Source organism: Rhipicephalus microplus, chromosome 2 (genome assembly GCF_043290135.1).
Source record: "Rhipicephalus microplus isolate Deutch F79 chromosome 2, USDA_Rmic, whole genome shotgun sequence".
NCBI classification, from domain to species: Eukaryota; Metazoa; Arthropoda; class Arachnida; order Ixodida; family Ixodidae; genus Rhipicephalus; species Rhipicephalus microplus.
In genome coordinates, this window is record NC_134701.1 from 62,162,109 (window position 1) to 62,188,140 (window position 26,032).

The 26,032-nt window shown below is 43.7% G+C and overlaps 1 protein-coding gene across 12 annotated transcripts in view; it reads left to right on the top strand.

The window, feature by feature from the left end:
* The window catches only part of LOC142796266 (uncharacterized), a 112,873-nt gene that overhangs the window by 82,700 nt on the left and 4,141 nt on the right, over positions 1–26,032 (top strand). For 10 of the 12 annotated variants that reach the window (XR_012893678.1, XM_075886493.1, XM_075886496.1 and 7 more), the window contains one exon: positions 111–202. Coding sequence is in view for 9 of the 12 variants with exons in the window: in XM_075886493.1 (XP_075742608.1) it covers positions 111–202 (92 nt within the window). In the remaining 3 variants the exon portion in view is untranslated. Of the gene's footprint in view, positions 1–110 lie in introns of all 12 variants that reach the window. The other 2 variants (XR_012893677.1, XR_012893676.1) reach the window with 2 other exon arrangements.

Consider the following 26,032-nt stretch of genomic DNA (forward strand, 5'->3'; position numbering starts at 1 on the left):
CGACATCGTGTCACATGTTGATTTTGTCAGTGACAGACAGTGTGACTATATACAGACAGTGTGTCAGTGTGACTATATTTGTGTGTGTGTGTGTGTGTGCATCTTTGCAGATTGCTTGCGGGCTCACTCAGTTTGCTCATTGGGATTGAACTTTGGCACCAAACCGTGTTCCAGTGGAGCTGCACAACCACGAGTGCAATGTGTGAGCATGCGTCTTCTTTGAGAAATGGCAGCAGACTAAGTTCCAGCGTCGTGTACCCCCACTCGTTGCATCTTGGTTGTAGCTTGAGTGGTCTTCAAGGTGTTCTGCATATGCAGAAAATGCACTTCTATTTTTGCTTATGCAAAAGCTGCTTTTGGACAATGTAAGACAGTTCTTGAAAGGGTGTTTGGAACTGAAGGAATGTTTTAGTGATAACTCGCACATGAAATTGTAAATACCTGTCCTGCGGCACTTTTCACTAAACATGCCTTTTCGATACATGAAATTGTAAATACCTGTCCTGCGGCACTTTTCACTAAACATGCCTTTTCGATTTTATTTATTTGAACTTTTTTGTCATTGTAGTTATTGTGTCGTGTGTGAAATGTTGACGATAAACCTTGAAAAACCCGATCAAGAGAAACGTTGAATGGATCTCATATGCAAGGCCTGGTTCATCTGCCTTTTCCATTTTCCTTTGCTGCCTTCTGGCATCTTGATAGAAGCAGGGAGAATTGACATTGTTTGAATAGAGGCCTCCAAGACCAGGAGTCGTTTGCAGACTTCTTTGCTAGGGAAGGGCACGTGCGCCATGGTGTCATAGAAAAGGTGGATTCTGGGCCTTTTAAATATTTTAGCTCAGGCTGTGCTAGATTCGGTTGCAGAAAAAAGGATCATTTAATCATTCTTGGCGGCTGCGTGGCTGGTTGATCCTTACAAGAATGCGAATCATGTTCAGATATCGAAACTAATATATAGGGTATACAGAGCACAACAAACTAATGCACAGTCGCAGTTCTTTGAGCTTTGCGCATACGGTTGCTGTACTCATTGCTCAACTATGTCTTTAGGGCAACCTTGAAACACATGGCCGCACATTTGTGCGTGAAGTGTCACTCGTATGCACATACACGTATGTGCACAGTACTTCTATTGTACAGGAAGTACAGGCTTTGGATTGGATAGCGTTAGCTAGCGAACTGTCTACAAATGTTTTTCTACAGTTTCGGTTTCATTCTTCATGCAGCGCGGGTAGTGGGGGTGCAGAGAAAAGGCTGAAGCAGTGCTTTTGTTGTTCGAAGAGGCTGAAGAACACTAGGTTTTCTAATTTACTGCGACGTTGGAGCTTTACGAGTCATATATGACAGTTTTACGTAGTGTCGTCCACTCACTGCTGCGCATAAATGTAGCGTCTCATGCCAGGGCAGGATATTGCATCGTATTGATGTTTTTTATGACTGTGTCTTGCCTAAACTCGTTTGAATCGACTGAAGAATGACGGCAAAGCAAAGAAGATGCACTGTCATGCTCCTCTGATTCGACTTAGAACAAAACGAGATGTGCGTCGGGCATATCACTTGGACAGACGCACCTAACATAGCAGCCGACAAAACGTGAAGAGTTTATCACTTGATACTATACTGTTCTCTCCATAAATAGATAATATGTACTTTCGAGCGAATAACAAGCAAGTTCATTGTCAACTGCTGTAAAGATATTTCATTTTATCTTAATGCGAAATCTGGAACGCAACGGCAGAGCGATGCACACACTGGTGGTTAAATTTCTCCAGGTTTCACTTCTAGCTCGTGCTTACAGAAATCTTTTGCGATAAAGTTTACGTAAAAAAAACGGAGGTGGAAGTGCCGCGCTAATTGCAACATGCTGCTCCAATCTGACCTGCTGCGCCTAAACGGCAATTTGCAGTGCAATGCCAAATTCAGTCGAGAGTTTTATCATCGATCGAGCAATGCGCGTGGGCTACACAAAGGACGGAACTGCATCCATATGAAATTCCGCATCCATATCAAGCGTCGTATTTCGGATCATGCATGAAGGGTATTCGTGCGAGTTGAATTTTAGTTTTCTTACTGCTATGGGAGCTTCAATGCTTGACCTTCTTTGTTCACAGTCTTGTTTAAGTTCGGCTGAATTGTCTGTATCCCTGTTCATTAGAGAACGGGGATGTCACCTTTTAGGAACGATTTTTTCAGGACATAGTTTCAAATGAAATCTTTGTATTTTGTGTGTTTTTAAATGCTGATTCTGAATAATTCATAATTGCTGACGTAAGACAAAAATGTTGCTATATACTATAAAAACAGTTATTAGCTTGGATTTTTGTTCGGAACAGCATTATCTAAACAGAAAACTAAAATACAGTGGTCAGAGTATCGAAACTATATTGAATGTTTAATGAATGTTCTGGGAATATCTTAACCCTAAAAAACGTACTGACAAACCGATCACGGGAACAAACCGCTCAACAGCAGAGTCCTTAAACACGTACTTTACATCTGTTTTCACTATCGATGATGGTAAACTACCCCATATTGACTCATGTGACGAAAATCACCTCGAACCAGTCTCTGTAACTGAAGCAGGTGTACTCAACCTCTTGCTAAGTCTTGACATAAAAAAAAGCCCTGGCCCTGACAAGATTCCAAACCAATTCCTAAGAAGGTATGCCGAATGGATAGCAAAGTATTTATATGTCATCTTCAACAAATCCCTCCTGACAGGTATTGTCCCAAAAGAATTGAAGAAGGCAAAAATAATCCCGATACCTAAATGCGATAACACAAATGATGAATCAAACTACAGACCAATATTTTTAACATGCACAGTATGCAAAATTTTGGAACACATAATTCTTAAACATTTGACCACTTACCTCGAGCAAAAACGCTTTTTGTCACCTTCCCAACATGGGTTTCGTGGAGGGCTATCGACAGTAACTCAGCTAGCTGAACTGATACACGACTTGTCTTCGAGCATTGATAACCAAAAACAAGTAGACCTCATCCTACTAGACTTTTCAAAAGCTTTCGATCGTGTCTCACACAAAAAATTAATTAAGAAACTTCAGTCAGCTATAGGAAATTGCTCGGTTGTTCACTGGATTAAAAATTACCTATCTGATAGGGCACCGTACGTCGAGATAAATAATGAAACTTCCTCTATAGCAGCAGTAACTTCCGGAGTACCTCAAGGCAGCGTCCTAGCACCTTTGCTGTTTCTTATATTTATTAATGACTTACCACTGAATATTCCTGTTACCGTAAAGCTTTTCGCCGACGATTGCATACTGTACAATGAAATTAACTCCCACGAAGATCATATAGCACTAAACAATGCCCTAGAAACCGTGTCAAAATGGTGCGATGATTGGCAAATGACAATTAACGCCAAAAAATCCGCTCTTCCGACAATAACTAGAAAAAAAAACAGGTCTACTTTCCCCTACATCATTAATAACATTCCCCTGCTACGAGTTTACGAACATAAATACCTCGGCCTAACAATAACCCAAGATCTCAGGTGGGACTCCCACATATCCATAGTAACCTCAGCTGCGTTACGGCGCTTAATGTTCCTTAGACGACACCTTCGATTAGCTCCTGCAGAAACAAAACTAATTGCGTACAAAACGTTCGTCAGACCTGTGTTAGAATATGCCAATATTGTTTGGTTCCCATTTTCTGTCACCAAAATTAACAAGTTAGAAGGAATTCAGAGGAAAGCAATAAGGTTTATATACAATAAGTATCGATTTTCTGACTCACCCACTGAATTTATTAAAAAAGCTGGAATCCTAACTCTTCAAAACCGAGCCAAATTAGCACGACTACGGTTCATGTACCAACTGATACATGGAGAGATAAAGATTAATACATCAAAATACATTTCTATTGCACAAACAAGACTGACACGTCACACACATTCTGAAATGCTTGACGAGTGCTCATTTCACACAGATTCATTTAAATATTCATTCTTCCCATTGGCAATAAGGGAATGGAACCGGCTGAGACCTTCTATACTTCACTGTACTTCACTGGATAATTTTACCGCGGCAGTAAAAGAGCATTTACAAGGCGACAACGAATACCCCGTCTACATTGCAGACTCTCTGAATTACTCGTGTTCTGTACGAATTTTGTGTTTTTGTTAAATCAATAAAAGAAGGTAGTTGTTGTCAGGTTGTCATAGGTACGAGTATGAACATTGATTGTTGTTTTATTCTATATACTGCGGGACTTGTTTGTCATGCTCGTCACACTAGGTACGATGCAAATTATGTTACGCCTTTACTGTTCATTCCTTTTTCAAACAATTACCCTGTGCTAAAAAGTGCCTAGCCCTCAACATGTATTCCCCTCGTGTATGTATGTGTTATAACTTGAAAGCCCAAATGATTTGTTTTTTTTTTCTTTCTTTTTATTGTTCACATTCTATGAAATGCCCTTCCTGCTAAAATCCCAAATGGGATTAGCAGTATCTGTAAATAAATAAATAAATAAATGTTCTTAGCTATGTTGCAATGAATTTTGTGTACATCAGTGTAACCAGCCAACATTACCAAGAACTTTAGCCCATCAATGTCGCTTAAAAAATGAACTGCCTTTTACCAAAGATTTGATCAAATAAAAAAAGAAATTTAGTGTAAAAAATATTGCTTAGTACAGTTAAATCTCATAAGTTCGAACACGTTTAATTTGAACTCGCACTGTGGTCCCGTCAAAGTTATGTGTATTCTAATCGGCGAAACCTCCCTGTAATTTGAAGGCGCAAGCACTTAAGACAGTTGATTTGAACATACCACGCTATGAAAATGCTCTCAGTATCATGGCCAATCCCACGACGGCACATCCGACACCTCAACGCTGCACGCGTAGAAGGAAAAGAAGAAAAGGAAAGAAAAGGCTGCGGTGGAATGTTTGCTCTCCCTCAAATGTCGATCTGCGATGCGCCTGTGTCACTCTTCTCCCTTTTCTGTCTCTGCCGCGTAGAGAACCTTCTCCTTTCAATGCTGCGCGCGAAGAGAGAGAGCGGGGGAAAAAAGAAACCTGTCGCGGAGTATTGGCTCGCCGATCTGCGATGCGCCGTTGCCACTCTTCCCCTCTCCTGTATCTGCCATGTAACACCGAAACCCTTGTCCTTTCAGGACCGCGCACGAAGAAAGCAAAAAAAAAAGAGCTGCTGTGGAGCGTTGGTTCTTTTTCAAATGCCGGTCTGCTCTCCCCCGCGTGGAGACGCTCCCCCTTTTTCGTCATATGCTGGCCACGCTCCAACTGCGGAGCAGTGGGTAGTAGCAAAGGTGCAGTCGTTGCCGTCGTCTTCAGAGAGTGTTGGCGCTGGACTTAGCCGCGCCCCACTTCTCCTGCCAGGAGATGCTGAAGATGAAGTTAAAATGATTTGCAAGGTGCGTGCAAAATTGATTGTCTCGCTGCAAGGCAAACGTGTGCAGACGCGCATCACTGATTACTTTTTATTTTTTTTATTTAGAAATACTGTCAACCCTCTATTGAGGGTCGTTACAGGAAAGGTACGACACTCTGTACAAACAAATTGGAAATATAACTATACATCTCCCAATGATAAACCAGGTACACATATATACAAATCCGTGAAAGCTCTGCATTCCAAACGAAAAGCACCGATTCGCAATGCAATAAATAACAATCGCAATAATATTTACAATAAATCACATAAATGTAGATCAAGTAAATGCACAAATTCATTAACATCACCCGCATTGACAATGTTACTCGGTAACCCATTTCAATCTTCGATGACATCGGGGAAGAAAGTATGACGGAACGCTTTCGTTCGTGCAAAATAAGGTTGCAGTACTCGTGTATGGTTTGCCCTCTCGCTTCTTTCCCAAGTTGTTCTATGTAGTCATTTCTGTTAATCTTAAACTCACCTTCTAATAATTGAAAAAGAAACTTTAATCTATTTTTGCGTCTGCGCTTCTGGAGTGTCTCGAGATCACATAGTTGTAGCATTTCTGTGACTGAGTCGTTCTTCTTATATCTCGAGCATATAAAGCGAGCTGCAAGCCGTTGTATGCATTCAAGTTTATTTACAAGCACTTATTGGTGGGGACTCCAGACAATACTGGCATATTCAAGTATCGGCCGTATGAAAGCTTTAAAAGCAAGAAGTTTTACGTCCATACTAGCACCCTGAAGTTTTTCTTAATATGTAAAATTTTTGTGAGGCCCTAGAGCAAACATTATCAATATGTGTGTGCCACTTCAGGTTATGCGTTATTGTGAGACCTAGGTACTTAAACGCATTAACTGTCAACAAGGTGTGATTCCCGATACGGTATTCAAATGGAATTATCGTTTTTTTCCTAGAATTGTGGGTGAAGGTAGATTTCGAATAATTGATTTCCATTCCCGAAGCTTCACACCATGAGTGTAATTCCTTTAGACATTCGACAATGTTCAATTGGTCCTTCCTACCAGTCACTCGCGCGTAAATTAAACAATCATCAGCAAACAGTTTGAGCTTAATATGGGGTTTTGCTATATCTGCGATATGATTGACATATATCAGAAACAATAAGGGCCCAAGAACCGAGCCTTGTGGAACCCCAGAAAACACTTCTAGTGAGCTAGACATAGAGTTATCAATTTTCACAAATTGCTTCTTGTCATTTAGGTAGGCTTTAATCCAATTAAGTAAAAGTTGACTTAGTCCAGCGCAGTGAAGCTTATACAATAATCTGTCGTGAGGTACCTTATCGAAGGCCTTAGCAAAATCTATGCAGATGACATTAATTTGTTCATTCATATCTAAAGCTGTCGGCGAAGTCATGAGTAGTTTCGATAAGCTGTGTTGTAGTCGAGACTTTACTCCTAAAGCCATGCTGATAAGGATAAAAGTAATTTTTATTTTCTAAGAATGTGATGATATGCTTGACAATGACATGTTCCAATATTTTACAGCAGATAGATGTGAGCGATACGGGATGATAATTATTGATGGACAACCGATCACCACTCTTAAACACAGGGACAACTACAGCTGTGCGCCAGTCCGATGGCACTGAACTAGTACAAATAGACTTCTGAAAAATAACTTCTAAGTAGTAAGATATCCACTCCGCATAACGCTGCAAAAAAGGGGTGGGTATTTCATCAGGCCCGCATGCTTTTTTGGAATCGAGAGACAATAGACTATTCGATACTCCTCCTCGACTGATAGTAATCTCACCCATCGGCTCAGATAAATGGCATATTACATCCTCTGTTTCAGTGTCACATCTGCGCCTTGTAAAAACTGACTAAAAGAATATGTTAAGACTCTGCAATATCAACATTCTTCGTCACCATTTCATTTCCACATTTTAGCTGGTCAATTTTATCGCGCTGATTGGACATATAAAGCCAGAACTTGCGAGGTGAATGTTTAATAAAAGAACTCAACTTTTCACCAAAAAAAGCGCGCTTAGATTAAAACAAGTATTTCTTCAATTCTTTTCGTACACGTGCTATATCCTCGCAGCCATGGTTTCTTTTCCTCCGCAGCCTTTTTTGCTTTCGTTTTTTGTGAATATCTCGTGTTATCCACGGATTGTGCTTTTTAGTCTGTTTTACTCTACTAAGAACGAATTTGTCAATGCAATATTTAATGATATCTTTAAAACATTGCCACAATTCTTGAACTGTTTGGCGCTCGGATGCGTGCTCAAAATAACCAAATGAATACCCCAGCATGTCAAGAATTGAAGTGTCATCTGCGTTCGTGTAATCTTTTACTTGCACGGTCTTATAAGTTCTAGCTCGTGAAACACTCAGTGAAATAGTAACAGAGACCAATCTATGATCAGAAATTCCCTCATCAACACAGATATTATAATTGCACAATTTGTTTGAAAGGAACACCAGGTCCAACACTGACCGAGACAAAGATGTCATCCGTGTATATTCGCGCACTATTTGGGTTAAGTTATGTGCGAACATAATTTCCAACATCTTTTCGCCACTATCAATCTCGACGTGTCCGGGCAAAAAAGCATCCCAGTTAATGTGAGGCAGATTAAAGTGTCCAGTAAGAATTAGCCTGGTGTTCCCATTTACATGGGCACAAAGGAAGTTATTCAAATTATCAAGATAGTCTGATGCTGTTGCGGGTGGTCTATACACGACACCAAGAAGGTATACTGTGTTAAAAAGGCTAATTTTACACCACACTTTTTCTGGTACATTGCTTCGAACATGCGCGGCCACAACAGAGTTTTTTCACTATGATGGCAACCCCGCCCCCTCACGAGCCCCTATCAGATCTAAAGATTTTGTAGCCTTCTGGCACAATGCAGTTATCAGGGACACAACTGTGTGGCCACGTTTCAGTTATGGCCACCACATGAGGACTTCGTGATAGCAAAACGTATTCAAGTTCAGTTACTTTGTTAACGATGCTTTGGGCATTAAATAAAAGAAGCCAGAGCTATGTCTGTGGTGAAGAAAAGGGCGTTCCTAGAGCGTTAGGTGACATACTCTCGTTTCTTGTAGTACTCTTTCCTGCCCCGGCAGCTTCAAGAGCATATCTCTGTTTCTGTTTATCTGCAGGATTTTGATACAGGTTTGATACAGCCAAATATATCACCCTTTATTTTAATCTTATCATGCATCAACTTCAACTTAACCTGGGCACTTTTAGCCCTATCTGAAGTGGCACTTTTCCATAGCTTGCGCCTTATTTCAACCGTGTCTTGGGCATACTCGTAGCTTATGGTTATATTGGTCCCCTTAAGTTTCTTGCAGTTTTTCAGAACACTTTCTTTCTCACGGTAATCATAAAACTTCATGATTATGGGCCTATCTTTCAGGTTTCTCCTTACCAAGTCGATGGATTCTTTCAATCGTTTGAATTTCTATACCAAGGGTTTCTTTAAAGATTGCATCGCCCACGACTTTCTTCAAATCAACAGCTGAAGCTCCCTTGCTTTCGGAAACACCAAAAACCAAAAGATTAGTGTGTCGACTGCGGTTTTCATAATCTGCAAGTTTAGCAGCTTGTTCCTGCACGATATGCTCTAGGATCTCATTTTGTTTATTCATTTCCTGTATTACCGTAAGATAGCCACTTAATTTTTCAGTTTTAGCATTCAATGCACTGATTTCTTCCTGTAGTGCGTCCATTTTATGGTCCGAGGCCCCTTGGTTCTCTAGAATAGCTTGTAGCATTTGAGTATTAGTTAATCCAGGGTTTTCCTCCACATCGTCGACAGCAGGATTGAAATCATTGTACAGCAATGACAAAGAATACTAAAGCATCTGCCAGGGCACGGCACTAGTAACAAAAATCGATCGTGACTTCTATAACAAACAACATTCGTAAAGTAACCAACCTGCATAGGTGCAAGTGAAATCTTAGGCATGTTGTTCGTCGGATGCGTGCCGTGCCCTCTGAAGAATCCGCTGCCGTGCTGGTCTTTTAGTAGATCCGCCGCTGATGACGCAATGCGCCGTGACTGCGTATTCGCCGGTAGATAAATCCCAGTCTCGTCTCGCTGTCCGTCCGGTAGAATGATAGCAGTTCCGACCGTAGATAAATCCCAGTCTCGTCTCGCTGTCCGTCCGGTAGAATGATAGCAGTTCCGAGGCAGTACGGCAATGTGAAGGCAGAAAGACAGCATAACCTGCATAGGTGCAAGCAAAATCTTAGGCATGTTGTTCGTCGGATGCATGCCGTGCCCTCTGAAGAATCCGCTGCCGTGCTGATCCTTCAGTACATCCGCTGCCGATGACGTAATGCACCGTGACTGCGTATTCGCCGGTAGATAAATCCCAGTCTCGTCTCGCTGTCCGTCCGGTAGAACGATAGCAGTTCCGAGGCAGTACGGCAATGTGAAGGCAGAAAGACACAGCATAACCTGCATAAATGCAAGCAAAATCTTAGGCATGTTGTTCGTCGGATGCGTGCCGTGCCCTTCAATTACTGACGGATGTCCTGTGATTTGTGAATAAATGTAAGTCTTCTGAAGCTTCCCTCTCATGTGTTAGCTTAACGCACATGCGCCACTGCATGGTGAGCCCTCCGTTCATTTAGCTTTCATTAATTCGAACAAGTTTTCAGGCCCCTTCAAGTTCGAATTATAGAGATTCGACTGTATATGGGCATATAGTTGCGACGCTTGGGAGTTAGAGCCTTGAGGATGTCACAGCTTATGAGTGAGAGCTTGGCAGCAGCGTCTGTTTTCAGTGACGGGCAACACTCCCACGTATGACCGCATACTTGTCAGGCCAGCAACTGCAGTCACCAACCTATTTCGCATAAGTTGTTGACTCTTTCTTGAAAGTGCTGCCCCCTTCTCCTCAGTTTCGCTCGATCGCTAGAGCTGCCGAACCTGCTGGAAGGCCTTCAGTTGCATCTCTGGGTCATGGCACCTCGTTGCAGCCTCTAGCTGCAGCGTGATCATCTTTTCACTGGTTTCTCTCCGATTTACGCTACAGTTACAAAGGATGTGAGCCGCAGTAGCTTTTTTTTTTCGCACGTAACACACGTCATTTGTGTAGACACTCGTACACACATGCTTAGCAAGCACAGGAGTTTGGGAGGAACCTTGTCTGTAATTGTCTGTATAGCACTGATTTTTTTCGAGTAGGCCCTGGGTGAGGTGGCTGCATAGTCTGTCGGTTCAGTCTGTGCGATTTCACCGGCTATAGAAGTACAGAGAGTAAGACAGCATGCGTTTTTAGAATGGAAAATTTATTCTGGCAGTTTATGTGCTTTTATGGTCCAGTTTTCAAAGCTTTAAGATCTCTTCTTGGATCGCATGCGTATCCAGGGTCGTTTCCTAGACAACCTCTATCCACACTGAATAGCTTCAGCCAGCCACAAAGCTCATTTTCGAGATCTGGATGTTTTCATGTTTCGATCCATAGGAGCTTCCTGGTCAATATACAGGTGATCTCCTGCCTTTGTTTGCGGCACGAACATTTATAGCCGCGAGCTCCGCTGCCCTTGCTCTCTGCTGGGCTGTCTTGGACATGACTGTAACAAATTATTCATCGACAGGCTTTGGTGTGGCACGACCACCGGGTTCTTACGAGGCCCTGGAGCTGCCCGGGCCTATGTGGCTTGAAGTCACGGGATGATTGCCAGTGCTTGTTCGGAGCCTTGTGCTTCCTGTTCTTCCCATGTGACTGGTGCGACGAGGATGTTGACGGGAGTCGTCGACAGGGTTCACACGCTGTTGCCAGTGTTCTCTGCAGTCACTGGAGTAGAGCCAGGACCAGTAGAATAAACTGGGTTGTCTTTCGAGGAGCCGGGACCATCAGGTTCTGACACCTGTTTACACTGGCTATTCGACATGTCATCATCGCCTCCCCGCTTGTGCATGCAAGGCTGTCGTGACGTCCATCTTGTCATCGTCCAAACTTGTGGGAAAAGGGACCGATGTGGAGTCATCGGCGGCAGCAGTGAATCAAACAGCAGGCTCGGGAGGGCAGTTAGAGGTGCCTCTTTGATTTGTGTAGCCATCTGCCAATGACTGCCACAGCTTGCTGTTTGAGGAGCTGCTGCTTGAGAAGCTGCTGTTCCTGGGTGGCCTGTTTGCGGGCCTCCATCTCTTGCTGCCACTGCTTCAGTTTGAGCTTGATCTGTGCATCCACGTGCGCCACTTTCCTCCGGAGCTTCTTGTCTGTCAGGTGTTAACAATAAGCTGACAGGGTGCGCCTAGGTGGTGAAGCACAGTAATCGAAAAGGTGGGGACGGTATGCGTTAGTGTTCTGTGATTCTGGGGAGCGCACCACCGTGATAAGCACACTCATCGATGAAGAGAGGCCACAAAAATACAGAGCACAAAAAAGCAGGTCCGCTCAGTTTGGCTGTTCAAACGAGACTCCCTACAGAACTTGCAGATACCTTGGTGCGACAAAAAGATCTGGTAGAACCCTTCAGTATATATTTTAGCCATTGAAATGGCTGATGCAGTGAAACAATGCAAGTAGTTTCATGCTCCTGGCTTTTTTTTTACACAGCACATTCCATCTGTGCTTGTAAATGCAGTGCTTATCATCATGTCAAATTAGCTTAAAGGGCCACTAGCCACGCTTGACAATTTTGAGCTGACAAGCGCAATGTGCAGATGGGGCATTCAGAATCACATCTGCCAAAATTTGGAACGCTACATGCCGCGGAAATGGGTCAAATTTCAGTATTAACGCTGCTCCCTCTTCCTTTTGCGGGCGCGTGCCCAGAGAATAAGGGCATAATGTGCTCGCGTGAATTGCCCTATGTACACGGCAGTGCAGTGACGTTGGTCCTCTACGTAGACGACGGTACTTTGATGTTGCCAACAGTGGCATGGGTATAGTGAAAATTATTTAACCCGACATGCGGAGTTTATGTATTTGTTGCTCGAGAAGATTAATAAAACTTAAGATGAATAATGAGACGCAATAATGGAATGTGCGCGGCTTTTTTTCCATATTTTCCCGTGATTACAACGAGATGCGGGGCTAATGTACCGGCTTTTACATGCGTTCGTGTCCCCGTGGTCAGCGCATCGAACAGACAACAGCCGTCGAAGCGAAAGCAGCGCTCCTACGCGTTCGCGCACTCATTGTGCTCATCTGTTCTAGCGAGTCTAAGCCAGAGTTTCCGAACCATCCCGCAGAAACACGCAATAGACCATAAAATAACGCTGGTCAACAAAACAACACCGCTGCTCGCGTGCTTGGTGGTTGGGCTTGTTCAGGCACATGATGCGCATGTGATCTTTTGGTTGCATGCCGGAGAAGGTAGGCAAAGAGATTTGGCTTGCGAAAGCTACGCGGGGAAGCGGCAAGCGTTTCGAGCTCGCCTCCTCTCATCCTCGTTTCGCGCCGCTTTAAAAAAAAAAAGTTTTTTCATCTTTTAATAAACCAATTGGAAAGAATTTTGTGGCATAATGCTCCTCACCGGACACGCAACAACTTTCACGATCTAACTAAAATTCGTTTATGGGCCTGGTGAGTGGCCCTTTGAGAGTACAAAAAAAATGATATAGTAATTCAACAACATAACTCTGTCATGACGAAGAATTTACTGAGGAGTGCAGTGAAACAAACTTCGTGAAAATCCATCGAGCCATAGTCTATCTATGCTTCCAGCTAGGAGGGCGGTCGGGTCAAAACACATTTCTGAAAAAACTGGCATTAAAGTTGCATAGCCGTTATGTACCCATCAAAATTCTGTGGGACTAATATTCTTGTCTTTATTTGCAGGTCTTTCTATACCCTTACTGTTTCATTTTTTTCTGCACTGCATGCTTTTTTTTTTACCTGTGCTGGTCATTTCCTCAGCTCTCTGAAGGGTGACGTCCACAGACTTGTACATTTCAGTGTAGGCTCGCAAATTCCCAAAGTTGTAGCCTGCAACTGCTTTAGGTATTGCACTGCAAACAATATAGGGTGCTGATCCTCAGTGACCAGATAACTGAATGCTAACTTTCGTCTTGTTGGCCTTGCACCACCTCAGTAGTAGAAGGTCGGCTAGACGTTGGCTCACAGTTAGCAACACCTCTGCTAGTTGTCTTGAAAGCTTGTATATAGCGCTTTGGATATATGGGCTAGTATGCTGTCCACGGCCTTCTAGGTGGCACCAGATTGAATGAATGTGGGCACCTGCTGCTTGAAGTGTGGGTGGGCCCCGCCCGCTCCTCATAAGGCGCCATGTTTCTGCGGCATCGGCGAGGGACCCACTCCATGTTTTGTATCTATTAAGCCACAATGTTGTGGCTTAATAAATTGAACTGAGCCAGTACTACTGAGCAAGTACTGGCACAATGCTGATTTTGAAAATTGACCATGAATTTAAGGGTTTGCAAGGTTGTAGAACGCTAGCAAGTTTACAGTCATAAGAAACTGCGAAACTGTTGGGTGGTCATTGCGCCATGATGATTGTTTTATTATATCAAGCAGGGTTTCTAGCTTACCCTGGATTAAGCAGGCCATGAATATATATAGGGCATATAGACAACTAAAATACAAAAACGATATGTGATAGATATTAAATATGCAAGAAACAAAAAAAATGCAATGTGAGAGATTAGGAATGGAACTAGATAAGAAACAAAACAAAAGTAAGTATATTAGTCAAATTCTGTAGCTAGGCTTGTGGGAAAGGTGGATCTTAAGTTCAAAGTGAATAATAATTTTGATAGAATAATTTTGAATCAAATTTGAATAGTATATATATCGTATATTATAAAGGAAAATGGGCATATTTGTCATGACCTAACTAACCTGCACAATAGTTTAAAAACATCGAAACAAGGCCTGTGCAAATGCCATTTTTTTTGCATCAGAGAAAGGGGAAACAACTTCGAATAGTAGAAGAATTTGACTTTCAGTAGAATGCAAGTGACAGCCTGTAAAATATGTTACTTTTAAAAATTTCCTATGCTTGAAGCATATAAGTCTGTATAACAAGCTTTTCAACTTAAAATGAATCAATACGAGGGCAATATCTTCGCTTAACCTTGAAGTGTGGCTTTGCAGCAGTGTGAATTTTGCCTAAACAGCTGCTTTCACGGTTTAGCATCACTCCACTGCAACGAAACAGGGTGTCACATGCGGATTTCCGAAATTTTCTATAATTCGATTCAAAGTGAATTTGAATGCTTCATTATTAGTTGAAATATTCAAAGCATTCAAACATCGCACAAGCCTACTTCAGCCCTGTTTCTCTGTACCACATGTGGATTTGTCAAGGGTTTGTGTGATGTAATGCAGAAAAGACTGTAGCGCTTATAAATGGGAAATAGTTTAAAAGTTACGTGCTGATCAGTTGGTTAGTTTGTTCTTGCATAGTGTAGCTGGCCGGTGCAGTGTCACTGAAAGTTCTCTGCTTCTATAGATGATGATTGGGCCCAGTGCCCTTGAGGACTGCAATTGCTACAAGGGCTGCTCTGTTCTCAACCATGTGAGATCTGCGATACTGCTAGCAGCCAAACTAGTCGCTAGTCCAACATCAACTTATGTGGCGGGCAAAATTTGCCCTAGACTCGCCCATCGCGGCCATCTGTTTAAGCTTACCTTCGCAAAATATTCAGCTTTTGTGGGGCAGAGCTTAGTTCTCGGTTCTGTGAAATAGTTGTTCAAGCCAGACGACCTGGACAGATCAATGTTCTCTTAGAATATTGAGTCAAAAAATGTTGGCAACTGCAGTGGCTAGCCGCTTGAACAAAAACGACAAAGTTTACGAGTGAGTGCATGCTCTTGGTGTCTAAGAATGGGTGCTTCTTACCAAGCTATTCCTTGTAGATTATGAAAGCAACTATCTCTTGTACGACTATTCTAAGCAAAAATGCCTAGGACACTTTCTCATGCCTCAGAGGCAGAGTGTGTGCAAGAATGCTAGTCATTTGCACCAACTGTTCAGTTCAGTTTATTATTATTTCAAAATAAAAAGCAGTAGCATAAAATGATAAATGATACAGCATGTCAAAATGCAATGTTCTGACAACTCGCTTTCGCAAAACTTAAGGCGCACAACTTCTGGCTGAAGAGCTGACTATTCATTGCGCGCCTGTAATAAACTACGAATAGGAAGAGAGTGATATTCTTACACAAGCAGGGGGACACAAAAACAACACAAACAAGTGCTGTCCGTGTTGTCCAGTGCTTTTTATGCTGTTTTGGTGTCGTGTAAAAATATTCTTCCTTTTTCATTATGCAAAACCAACCACTTCAAAGCTTCACTTTACTGTATTAAACTACCAGGATCACCTAATGCAAGCTTGATGCTCTTCACTTCATGCTTCTGCACTGTTAAATTAGTTACATTTTAACAATTCATCTTGGGCATTCATTAAAGCTGTTGCTGGAACTGGCAATAAGCGTGCAGATTAATGTGCTGAATACAATCGTGAGACAGAAAACACTACTGTCTGATCTCCATTTGTCTATTCAGTACATAATGCCATGTGTTCAAGAGATGCATCAGATATAAAAAGGATCATTGTACACATTTGCATCAAGCCTTAGGAAGAACAAAGTGCATAATAAAAAAAGAAAATTTTTAGCGTGCATGAATAAAGGCTTTTTGTGCACATTTTTGTGTCGTACTGTCCGAGCTACGGAGGTACACCTCATATGCATCAGTATGCCTTTCTAAATAACTGCACTTGACAACACGTCCAAGGTCTTCAAGTAGCTAACGGCAGATTTGGGTGCACGTTAAAGAACCCCAGGTGGTCAAAATTTCCGGAGCCCTCCACTACGGCGTCTCTCATAATCATATCGTGGTTTTGGGACGTTAAACCCCACAAATCAATCAATCCAAGTAGTTAACGGTCACCAAGCGGTTAGTGTGTGCATGGCCATGTATGTTACATGAATGTGTTTTTCTTGGGCCTCAGGTGAATTCAAGCTACATATCTGTAGATTTTGGTCTGGAATTCCTTTCCCCTTTTGTATGAAAAAAATAAAGACAATTATTATTGTTATTATAGAGGTGTGTAATAGGGAGCACTCGCAACAGCACCTTTATAAACCACATGTCATTTCTTAGTCACAAACGGTAAATCTTGAACTTTTTTTGCACTGATGCATTTAGAGCACTTACTCATCTCTTATGATTGCTCCTTGAAATAGTCATCATACATTTAATATATTAACTATAGGTTGTAAATGGGTAATAATCGGAAGTGTGTGTTGTACAAAACTTCAAATGTATGATCAAAATAGTTCAGTATTTAATTTGATTTGAAAACACTTTTACTATTCAAAATACTAATTGACCACCACAAAACTTCACAACAATTGTTGAAAGCAGCACAAGAACATGTGTGCTTGTGCTAAATCAGGGTGTCTACCAGCCTGGAAAACCTCGAAAACTCGGGAAATTTAGACCCTTCTAGAAAAGTCAGGGAATTTCTGAAAAACGTAGCTACGTCATGGAAACTGATGGCAGTCTGTGCGACCGTCACAAAAATAAGCATTCCCATTGATTAAAGCTTCAAATATTGCTTCTTTGGCTACAACTACAGTCAACAGCTAGAAGAGGCATGAAAAAAGAAAAAAAAGGCAATGCATAGCTATTGCTTCTAGCGTAAACACGAAACGATACATCGACCAAAGGCACAAAGATTACTGACGTTTCGGCACCCACTACGGGGCCTTGTTTGCAATAAAAGCCATAAGAAAGGCACAGCATATTTAGGTGCGTCTAATGCGCGACGTAGCACCAAGAGTGCATCGTCGAAAGCATCTCATCACTCATGTTCAACATACGTGAGGCAATTCTAGGTGCGGCCATGATGCAAGGTTCTTTTCTTAGGACAGAATACACGCGCTTGACCGGTCAATTTGGCGGCCTGTAGATTACACGTGTTCAGCGAGGCCATTCGAGGTCACGTGTCATTTCCTGACGTCGTATTCGTGTTGTTTAACTTTTTTTCTTGAAATCACCTGTCTCACTAATGTAACGGTTGTCACAATCATGGCGGCCTATGGCCCAAACAAGACCAGGAAAATTTCGTCTCGGCAACTTGTCCTTCATGTTGACTAAAGCATTCCAACATGCAAAACAGTGCATGTTGACATGCACTATCTGTTGCTTCTACATTTCACACAGCATATCGAAAGGGTGGTAGTTTGGGCTAGTTGGTATGACATGACGATAGTTATAGTGCGAGAACAGAACCACGACAAAGAGACAAGAAGGATACGAGCGCTCGTGTCCTTCTTGAGGAGTAAAATGTATTGGCACGCGCTCCTTTTGATGTTTTATGTAGCCGGCATATTTCACATGCAGATACTGCCTTGCAGATATATACTGCTTAGCCAGAATGTCTGAAAGTATTCCAGTAGTTTTCTGATTACCTGTTTGACTTGAGTGCGCAGACATGAACTGCTGATTTTATTCTGGAGCAAACTAGGCCAGCAGCGGTAATGCTCAAATGTGTGTATAAATGACAACACGCGTTGCCGCAGATCAGATTATTGATGGCCGATGCTCTGTTTGCCACTGTCAGTGCACAGCGTGAATTGGTTACTGTACTTTCACTTTTGCCTTCCCAACCAGAAGTTTGGCCAAATAAAGACAAAATAAATAAAATTGAACTCGTCAATGTTGCAACCCTGTAACAATATGAAAAAAATAGAGCAGCATCGATTATTGAGCGCTATATTGTTTTAATTGAAAACCTTGTGACTGCTCTCCTGGCTGATGCAGGTGACGGGTTCTCATATAAACCTCCTAGGAATCTCGTGATGATGTCAACATTCTACTTCTTCTCTTGTGTAACAGTATTGTGTAACAGTATTGTGTAACAGTCTAAAATAACAGTATTGCAGAACTGTTACAAGTTAAAAGGCAGCAAGTACCGTACTTCATAAGTGAGGACTTCTCAGCTTGCATTCGTGGCATAAGACAAAAGCTATGGAATTATGGTAAATAAAAAAAAGAAGCAGGAGGAAAAGTGCCATTAAGCTATGAAAAGCTCCGGATTAATGGTGAAATATTTTCCTGGGATGAGGAAAATAATGAAGCTGTTCCCGTGAGCCATGGCGCAAATGCCCCTGCGAAAAAAAAAAACAGAAAGACGAACTGCAGAAGCTACAGTCCCGCAAGAAAAAGTAACCTTCATCAATCTAAACGCACGTAGTATACTGAACAAATCTGATTCGCTTGAATCTTTATTACTGGAACCAGAACCCGATTTTGTAGGAGTTACCAAAACTTGGCTGTCAAGTGACATTCATAAACAGGAAATAGGTAGCCCCAACTACGCAATAATACGGAAAGACCGGCCCACACGTGGTGGTGGCATCGCCATTTTTGTCAATAAAAAATTCCCTTTCAAGGTTCTTCCAGAAGTTGAAGGTGTAGAAGAAATATTTTGCAGATTATCCATAGGTTCACGTGCCATCACTGGGTTGTGTATACCGTAGTCCATCTGCTTCTAGTGACGTCATTATTTCACTTTGTAGTTATATGCAGAGCCATGTATCAAATGCCAGACTAATCCTTCTGGGTGATTTTAATATGCCAGAAATAGACTGGCAAGCTATGCATTTCAGGTCTGATAGCTCGCAATTGATATGTGATCTCATGCTCTATTTCAATTTACATCAGATAGTGACCCAACTCACGCGAGTACATGCATCATCGTCGAACATTCTTGATTTAGTTTTTTTAAGTGATCATTTCCCGCAAGAAACCACTAGAATGGAAATAATGGAGAGCATCTCAGATCATAACCTAATTTATTACAGTGTAGATGTGATGAAAATGACTATAAATCTCATCAAAAGGCGTCGCTTTATTATTCTGACTTTACCCATGCTGACGACACATGTATAATCGATTGTCTTGCTTTCAAATATGATTCATTCGTATCACTTACAGATAACCTATCCATTGATACCGAAACACTTTGGAGTAGAATCACAGGCATCGTGACGCCATGCATAAAACGCTACGTACCGATCAAAAAGAAAAAACTTGGCGACTAAACCCCTGGATAACACATGACATGATACATGCAAAACGAAAGGTAAAACGGCTCAGAAAAAAACTGAACAGGACACCAACTATTCTTAGTAGACACTATCTGACTGTAGCAGTTAGCGACATGAGAAGTAAACAAAAAGATGCTAAAAAATAATTACTTTGCTAAGATACTTCCCACATTTTTGATAAGCGCTTTAAATAAATTTTTGAAATATATAAATCCAAAGAAAGATGATGAGCTGATGCGTTCCTCTGACAACAACGATCTCGCCAACTCCTTCAATGATTACTTTCAATCAGTTTTTACCGTAGATGACGGAATCGTACTACTCATACAATCTTCAGACCATTCACTAATAGAACCCTTGACAATTACCGAGCAAGGCGTGCTCGATCTACTAATAAATATCGATACCAAGAAGGGCCCGGGACCTGAAAACATATCAAACATCTTCTTTAAAAGGTATGCAGAATGGGTAACTAAATATTTATGTGTAATATTTGATAAATCACTGCAATCATGCACTATCCCCGCAGTATGGAAAACCGCAAAAATTATACCAATACACAAAGCAGGCAGCAAAACCATGGTTTCAAATTACAGGTCAATATCACTAACTTGTTCTGTGTGTAAATTGTTAGAACATATGATATTAAAACACATAAGTACTTACCTAGAAAAAAATCATATCCTGTCTCCTGTGCAACACGTTTTCCGAAAAGGCTTTTCAACGGTTACTCACCTATTACAATTAATACACGATGCAGCCCAGTCCATTAATAACCACAAACAAATCGATCTCATCTTCTTAAACTTTTCAAAGTTATTTGATTGTGTTTCTCATACAAAATTAATAAGTAAATTATAAATTATCCTTGGAGATAGCACCATTGTTCACTGGATTAAGGATTACTTAACCAATTTGTACAGTTACAGGACACGACCTCTAGAATAGCAGCAGTCACGTCAGGCGTGCCACAGGGCAGCGTTTTAGCACCAATATTATTCACAATATTCATTAATGATCTGCCCCTCTACACTAAAGTAAAACTAAGGCTCTTTGCAGATGACTGCGTACTTTACCAGGAAATTAATACTCCTACGGATCACCTAATTCTTAACCGAGCACTAGAAGATGTACACACGTGGTGCAAAAAATTGCAAATGTCCCCTTATATTGGTAAATGTGTCTCCATGACAATGTGTCTCACAAAAAACACAGGTACAAATTTTCTTACACTATTGACAACTGCCCCTTAGCCACAGTCTCTAGCCACAAATATCTAGGAATAACGATTTCAAACGACCTTAGATGGGATACCCACATTGATAATATTACTAGCACAGCCATAAAAAGACAATTTTTATTGAAAAGACGCCTTAAACTCGCACCACCAAATACCGAACTAATAGCTTATACTACCCTCGTCAGATCTGTATTAGAATATCCCAGCCCTGTCTGGTTCCCGTATACCCAGCAACATATTAATAAAATATTGACACGTGTTTATATGAAAAAGAATGATGATAGGAATGTTTTGTAGATTCCAGCTAGTGGGTCAGGTGGTTTTTCGGGACGACAACGAAGCAGGCATCTTGCTGTACAGCTGATCCTGAATACGCTCTTTTCGCTGCCGTAAGCTGCTGTCATCTTTTGTTCGCGTTGCACTGCGACACTGGTGGAGGAGTTGGGCCGTGACGCTGCTCGATGCTTCACAGTCCTAGTGGGAGCCGTTCATCCAGCCCGGACGTGCCTACTGCAACCCCTGTCTATCGATTCAGTCGTCGGCTACGAGGTATTCCTCCAGACTGCAACCCCTCGCAGAAAAACTCTACCAGACATCTAGAAATGGCTAACACCAGCCCCCAGCCTGTACTTCTCGGCACCAGTGCTCCCGCTCCATCCCAGGTAATGTTTTTTCAATCGCTGGAGCCTAAACGCTTTGGTGGTGGCGCACACGAAGATGTAGAAGACTGGTTAGACCACTATGACCGTGTTGCGAAGATCAACCACTGGTCTGCTCAGGAAAAGCTCGGCCGGGCCTACTTCTATCTCGATGACAGCGCTCGTACTTGGTGCGAGAACAGAGAAGGCAACCTGTCCACATGGACCGACTTTCACCAGAAGATGGTTGAAACTTTTGCCAATGTCGACAGACGTGACCGCGCCCACCAACTACTAGAGCTAAGGGTCCAAAAACCCAATGAAACGGTCGCCATGTTCGCCGAAGACATGACACGTTTATTTCGGAGGGCTGACCCGCAGATGACTGAAGATAGGAAGTTGCGCTACCTCATGCGCGGCGTGAAAGAGCAGCTGTTCGCCGGACTTCTGCGCAATCCACCAAGCACTGTAGAGAACTTCATCAAAGAAGCGTCGGCTATCGAGCGGGCCCTTCACCAACGCTGCCGACAATATGACCGCTTGTGCAGCAGCCCCCAAACTCAGGCCGCCGCTGTGACGTTTGACAGTCATAGCTCCTTACGTGACATGATTAGAGAGGTTGTTAGTGAAGAATTGCAAAGGCTGCGGACTCCGGTAGTAGATACACCCATGGCATCCGTCGCTCAAGTCGTCCGTGACGAAATCCGCCAAGCATTCTCGACAGCTGATCCTGCCCCCGAACAACGCCCCATGACGTACGCTGCCGCCCTTCGAAGCTCTCCACCCGCTCCGCCTTCATACTACCCGCCACCTGCAACTGTTCCTTGGTCACCACCACAAGGAGAGACATCGTGGCGCCCATCCATACAGCCCCCATACGACCAGTCGTCTTCTGGCTTGCCATGGCCTTCGTCGCGTGAGGAGTCATCACGGCAACCACAGCTTCGCCGAACAGACACCTGGCGCACTACCGACAGGCGTCCACTCTGTTTCAACTGCGGAGGTGTAGGCCACATAGCCCGCTATTGCTGGCACCGCGCCGATCCGTCTCGCCCTCTCAGGCCACGGTTTGACATTCGACATGCCAACGATTACGTATCCCGCCGTGGAGATGTTGGTTCTCAAGGACCTCCGGTACCTCGACACCCATTCGACGGCCGCCGTAACAATGATGACGAGGCTAGAACTGATTACGAGCCGGTCTTCCAACATCGACCACGCTCTCCTTCTCCTGCCCAGTCACCTTCGTTGCAGCGCCGCACTTTTGCCGACCCCAGAGGAGCGAGGTCACCCAGCCCACACTGGGGAAACTGAAGGCGGCGACCTCAGGGGGTAAGGTTGCAGGCTGTCAAGACGAAGAAAAAAAGCCCCCATTACTCCCACCTCAGGACGCTGTAAAGCCGACAAGACGTAATACCGACGAAACCGTGACCCCGGGCCTTACCGTTCTTGTGGATGGACAGCAAGTCAAAGCTTTAGTCGACACCGGGGCTGACTTCTCTATTATCAGTGATGACCTTGCCGTACGCCTCAAGAAAGTAAAGACAGCGTGGACGGGACCTCACTTAAGGACGGCAGGCGGCCAATTACTGATGCCTGTCGGAATGTGCACAGCAAGGCTCGACATCGGTGGCTCTACTTTCGTGGCGACGTTCGTCGTCCTCGCTTCATGCTGTAAAGACCTGATTATCGGAATGGATTTCTTGAGAGAACATGGCGCCGTGATCAACATCCCTGACAGTGTCATTACATTTCGCAACAACAGCCCTACTTTAGTCGATTGTTCAGAGCTGAGACATACGTCTTGTTCAGGGCCTTTGCGTCTGACGGATGACGATGTGGTCGTCCCGCCACGATCGTGTACGCTTGTTTCGGTGGCAAGGGATGAGCCGTTTGACGGCGACGGCATTGCTGACCAAATAAGCTCACTGATATTTAGCCACGGTATTTCAGTTGCTCGAGGTCTTGTCACTGTCACTGCTGGACGCACAAACTTGCTGCTCACTAACTTCAGCACTGAGCGCCGACATCTCCCGAAGGGTACAGCCGTCGCTTACTTTGACACTACTGCAGAAATCCAAGGCAGTTTATCGGCCCTAGACGAAGCACCTCAAGAAGAATCACTACCTAATCTTGACGTTGGTACTACGTTGTCAAGGGACGAACGAACTAGACTCCTTGAGCTGCTAGCTGAATTCCAGGACTGCTTTTCATCGACATCACGGGTCGGTCGAACGCCGCTAACAAAGCATCGAATAATTACCCACGACGCAGCAAGGCCTATACACCAGAATCCTTATCGTGTGGCTCCAAAGGAACGGGAAGTGATACAGCAACAAGTCGCTAAAATGCTTGAAGATGATGTGATTCAGCCATCACAGAGCCCGTGGGCATCGCCTGTAGTATTAGTTAAGAAAAAGGACGGTACCCTGCATTTTTGCGTGGATTACAGGAAGCTGAATCAAGTAACTAAGAAAGATGTGTATCCACTTCCACGTATTAATGACTCCCTCGATAGGCTTCGAAACGCTCGCTACTTTTCTTCAATGGACCTCAGAAGTGGATATTGGCAGATCGAGGTAGACCCAAGAGATCGGGAAAAAACCGTTTTTGTGACGCCGGACGGTTTATATGAATTTAAAGTTCTACCCTTCGGTCTGTGCTCAGCGCCCGCTACTTTTCAAAGGCTCATGGACACTGTACTTTCAGGGTTAAAATGGAAGACCTGTTTAGTTTATCTAGACGACGTCATAGTGTTTTCCCCAACTTTTGAAGAGCATCTCAAGAGGCTAGAAGTTGTTTTACGAGCCATACGCTCCGCAGGCCTCACATTGAAACCAGAGAAATGCCACTTTTGTTTTGAAGAACTGCTGTTTCTTGGTCATGTCGTCAGCTGTACCGGCGTTCAGCCTGATCCCGAAAAACTTGCGGCTGTGGCACAGTTCCCAGTACCGTCCGATAAGAAAGCTGTCAGGCGCGTTCTGGGCCTATGCGCCTACTATCGCCGGTTCATCGCCGACTTTGCACGGATTGCGTCGCCGTTAACTCGCCTCACTAGAGACGACGCCACCTTTGAGTGGAATCACGAACAGCAAGCAGCGTTTAATGACCTCCGCCAACGTCTTCAAACACCCCCAGTGCTTGCTCACTTCTACGAACAAGCGCCAACAATGCTTCACACTGACGCAAGCAATGTAGGCCTCGGAGCTGTGCTTGTGCAGTGGCAAGAAGACACGGAACGAGTGATCGTCTACGCAAGCAGGACGCTAACACGCGCTGAGGCCAATTATTCAACAACTGAAAAAGAATGCCTCGCCGTGGTCTGGGCAGTTATGAAATTTCGCCCGTACTTGTATGGCCGCCCTTTCAAAGTTATAAGTGACCATCATTCCCTCTGTTGGTTGACTAATTTAAGAGATCCAACCGGCCGATTAGCACGCTGGAGTCTGAAGTTACAAGAGTTTGATATGACGGTCATACACAAGTCTGGGAAGCGCCATACGGACGCCGACTGCCTGTCTCGATCACCAGTACAGTCAGCTTCTCTTTCTGACGACGACGATATGGCCTTCCTTGGTGTTCTCGACGCGTCCACGATTGCCCAACAACAACGAAGTGACCCTGAATTGCTTGATTTGATTAATTACGTGGACGGACGTTCTTCGAGGGCACCTAGAGTCTTTGCAAGGACATTATTGTCGTTTTGCTTACGCAATGGCGTCCTCTACAAGAGAAACTTTTCGTCCATCGGAGCTCCCTATTTGCTCGCTATTCCTGCACCTCTTCGAACTGAAGTGCTCCAAGCATGTCACAATGAACCGACGTCTGGCCATTTAGGCTACACTCGCACATTGGCAAGAGTACAGCAGGGATACTACTGGCCACGACTCACAACAGCCGTCAAGCACCACGTTCACACTTGCATCGATTGCCACCGACGCAGGTCACCTCCAAAGAGACCCGCCGGTCAGCTGCAACCAGTACAGGTTCCACGTACACCGTTTGAACAGATAGGAATGGATATTTTGGGACCCCTTCCTACTTCTACTGCAGGGAATCACTGGGTTATAGTCGCAACAGACTACCTAACCAGGTATGCCTAAACAAAAGCTATTCAAAAGAGCACCGCAGTGGAAGTGGCGAGATTTTTCATAGAAAATATTGTGCTACGCCACGGTGCTCCGACTATCGTGATCACGGACCGCGGAACAGCATTTACGGCAGCTATTTTAGACCACGTCCTGATGCTTAGTGGAACGACTCACCGTAAGACCACTGCGTACCACCCGCAAACAAATGGGCTAACGGAGCGCCTCAACAAGACGATTGAAGACATGCTGTCGATGTACGTGGACGTCCAACATAAGAATTGGGACGAGATTTCACCCTATATCACGTTCGCATACAATACGGCTAAACAAGAGACGACTCGTATGACTCCATTCAGCTTGGTTCACAGACGGGAGGTATGGACTATGCTGGATCATAGCCTCCTTTATTTTCTGTGCCCGCGCAGTCAGTCCGCCGGGCCCGTTCGGCCGCCTCCCGCATCCTCCTCTCTTTTTGCGTCTGCTGTCCGCCAGGGGCGCTCGCATCCCAGAATCGAGTCGGCGCATTCAGCCGCGGCGACGCATCTCCAGGAAACCTTTGTTCGTGTCGCATACGTTTGCAACACCAATTATTTACGACCAAAACG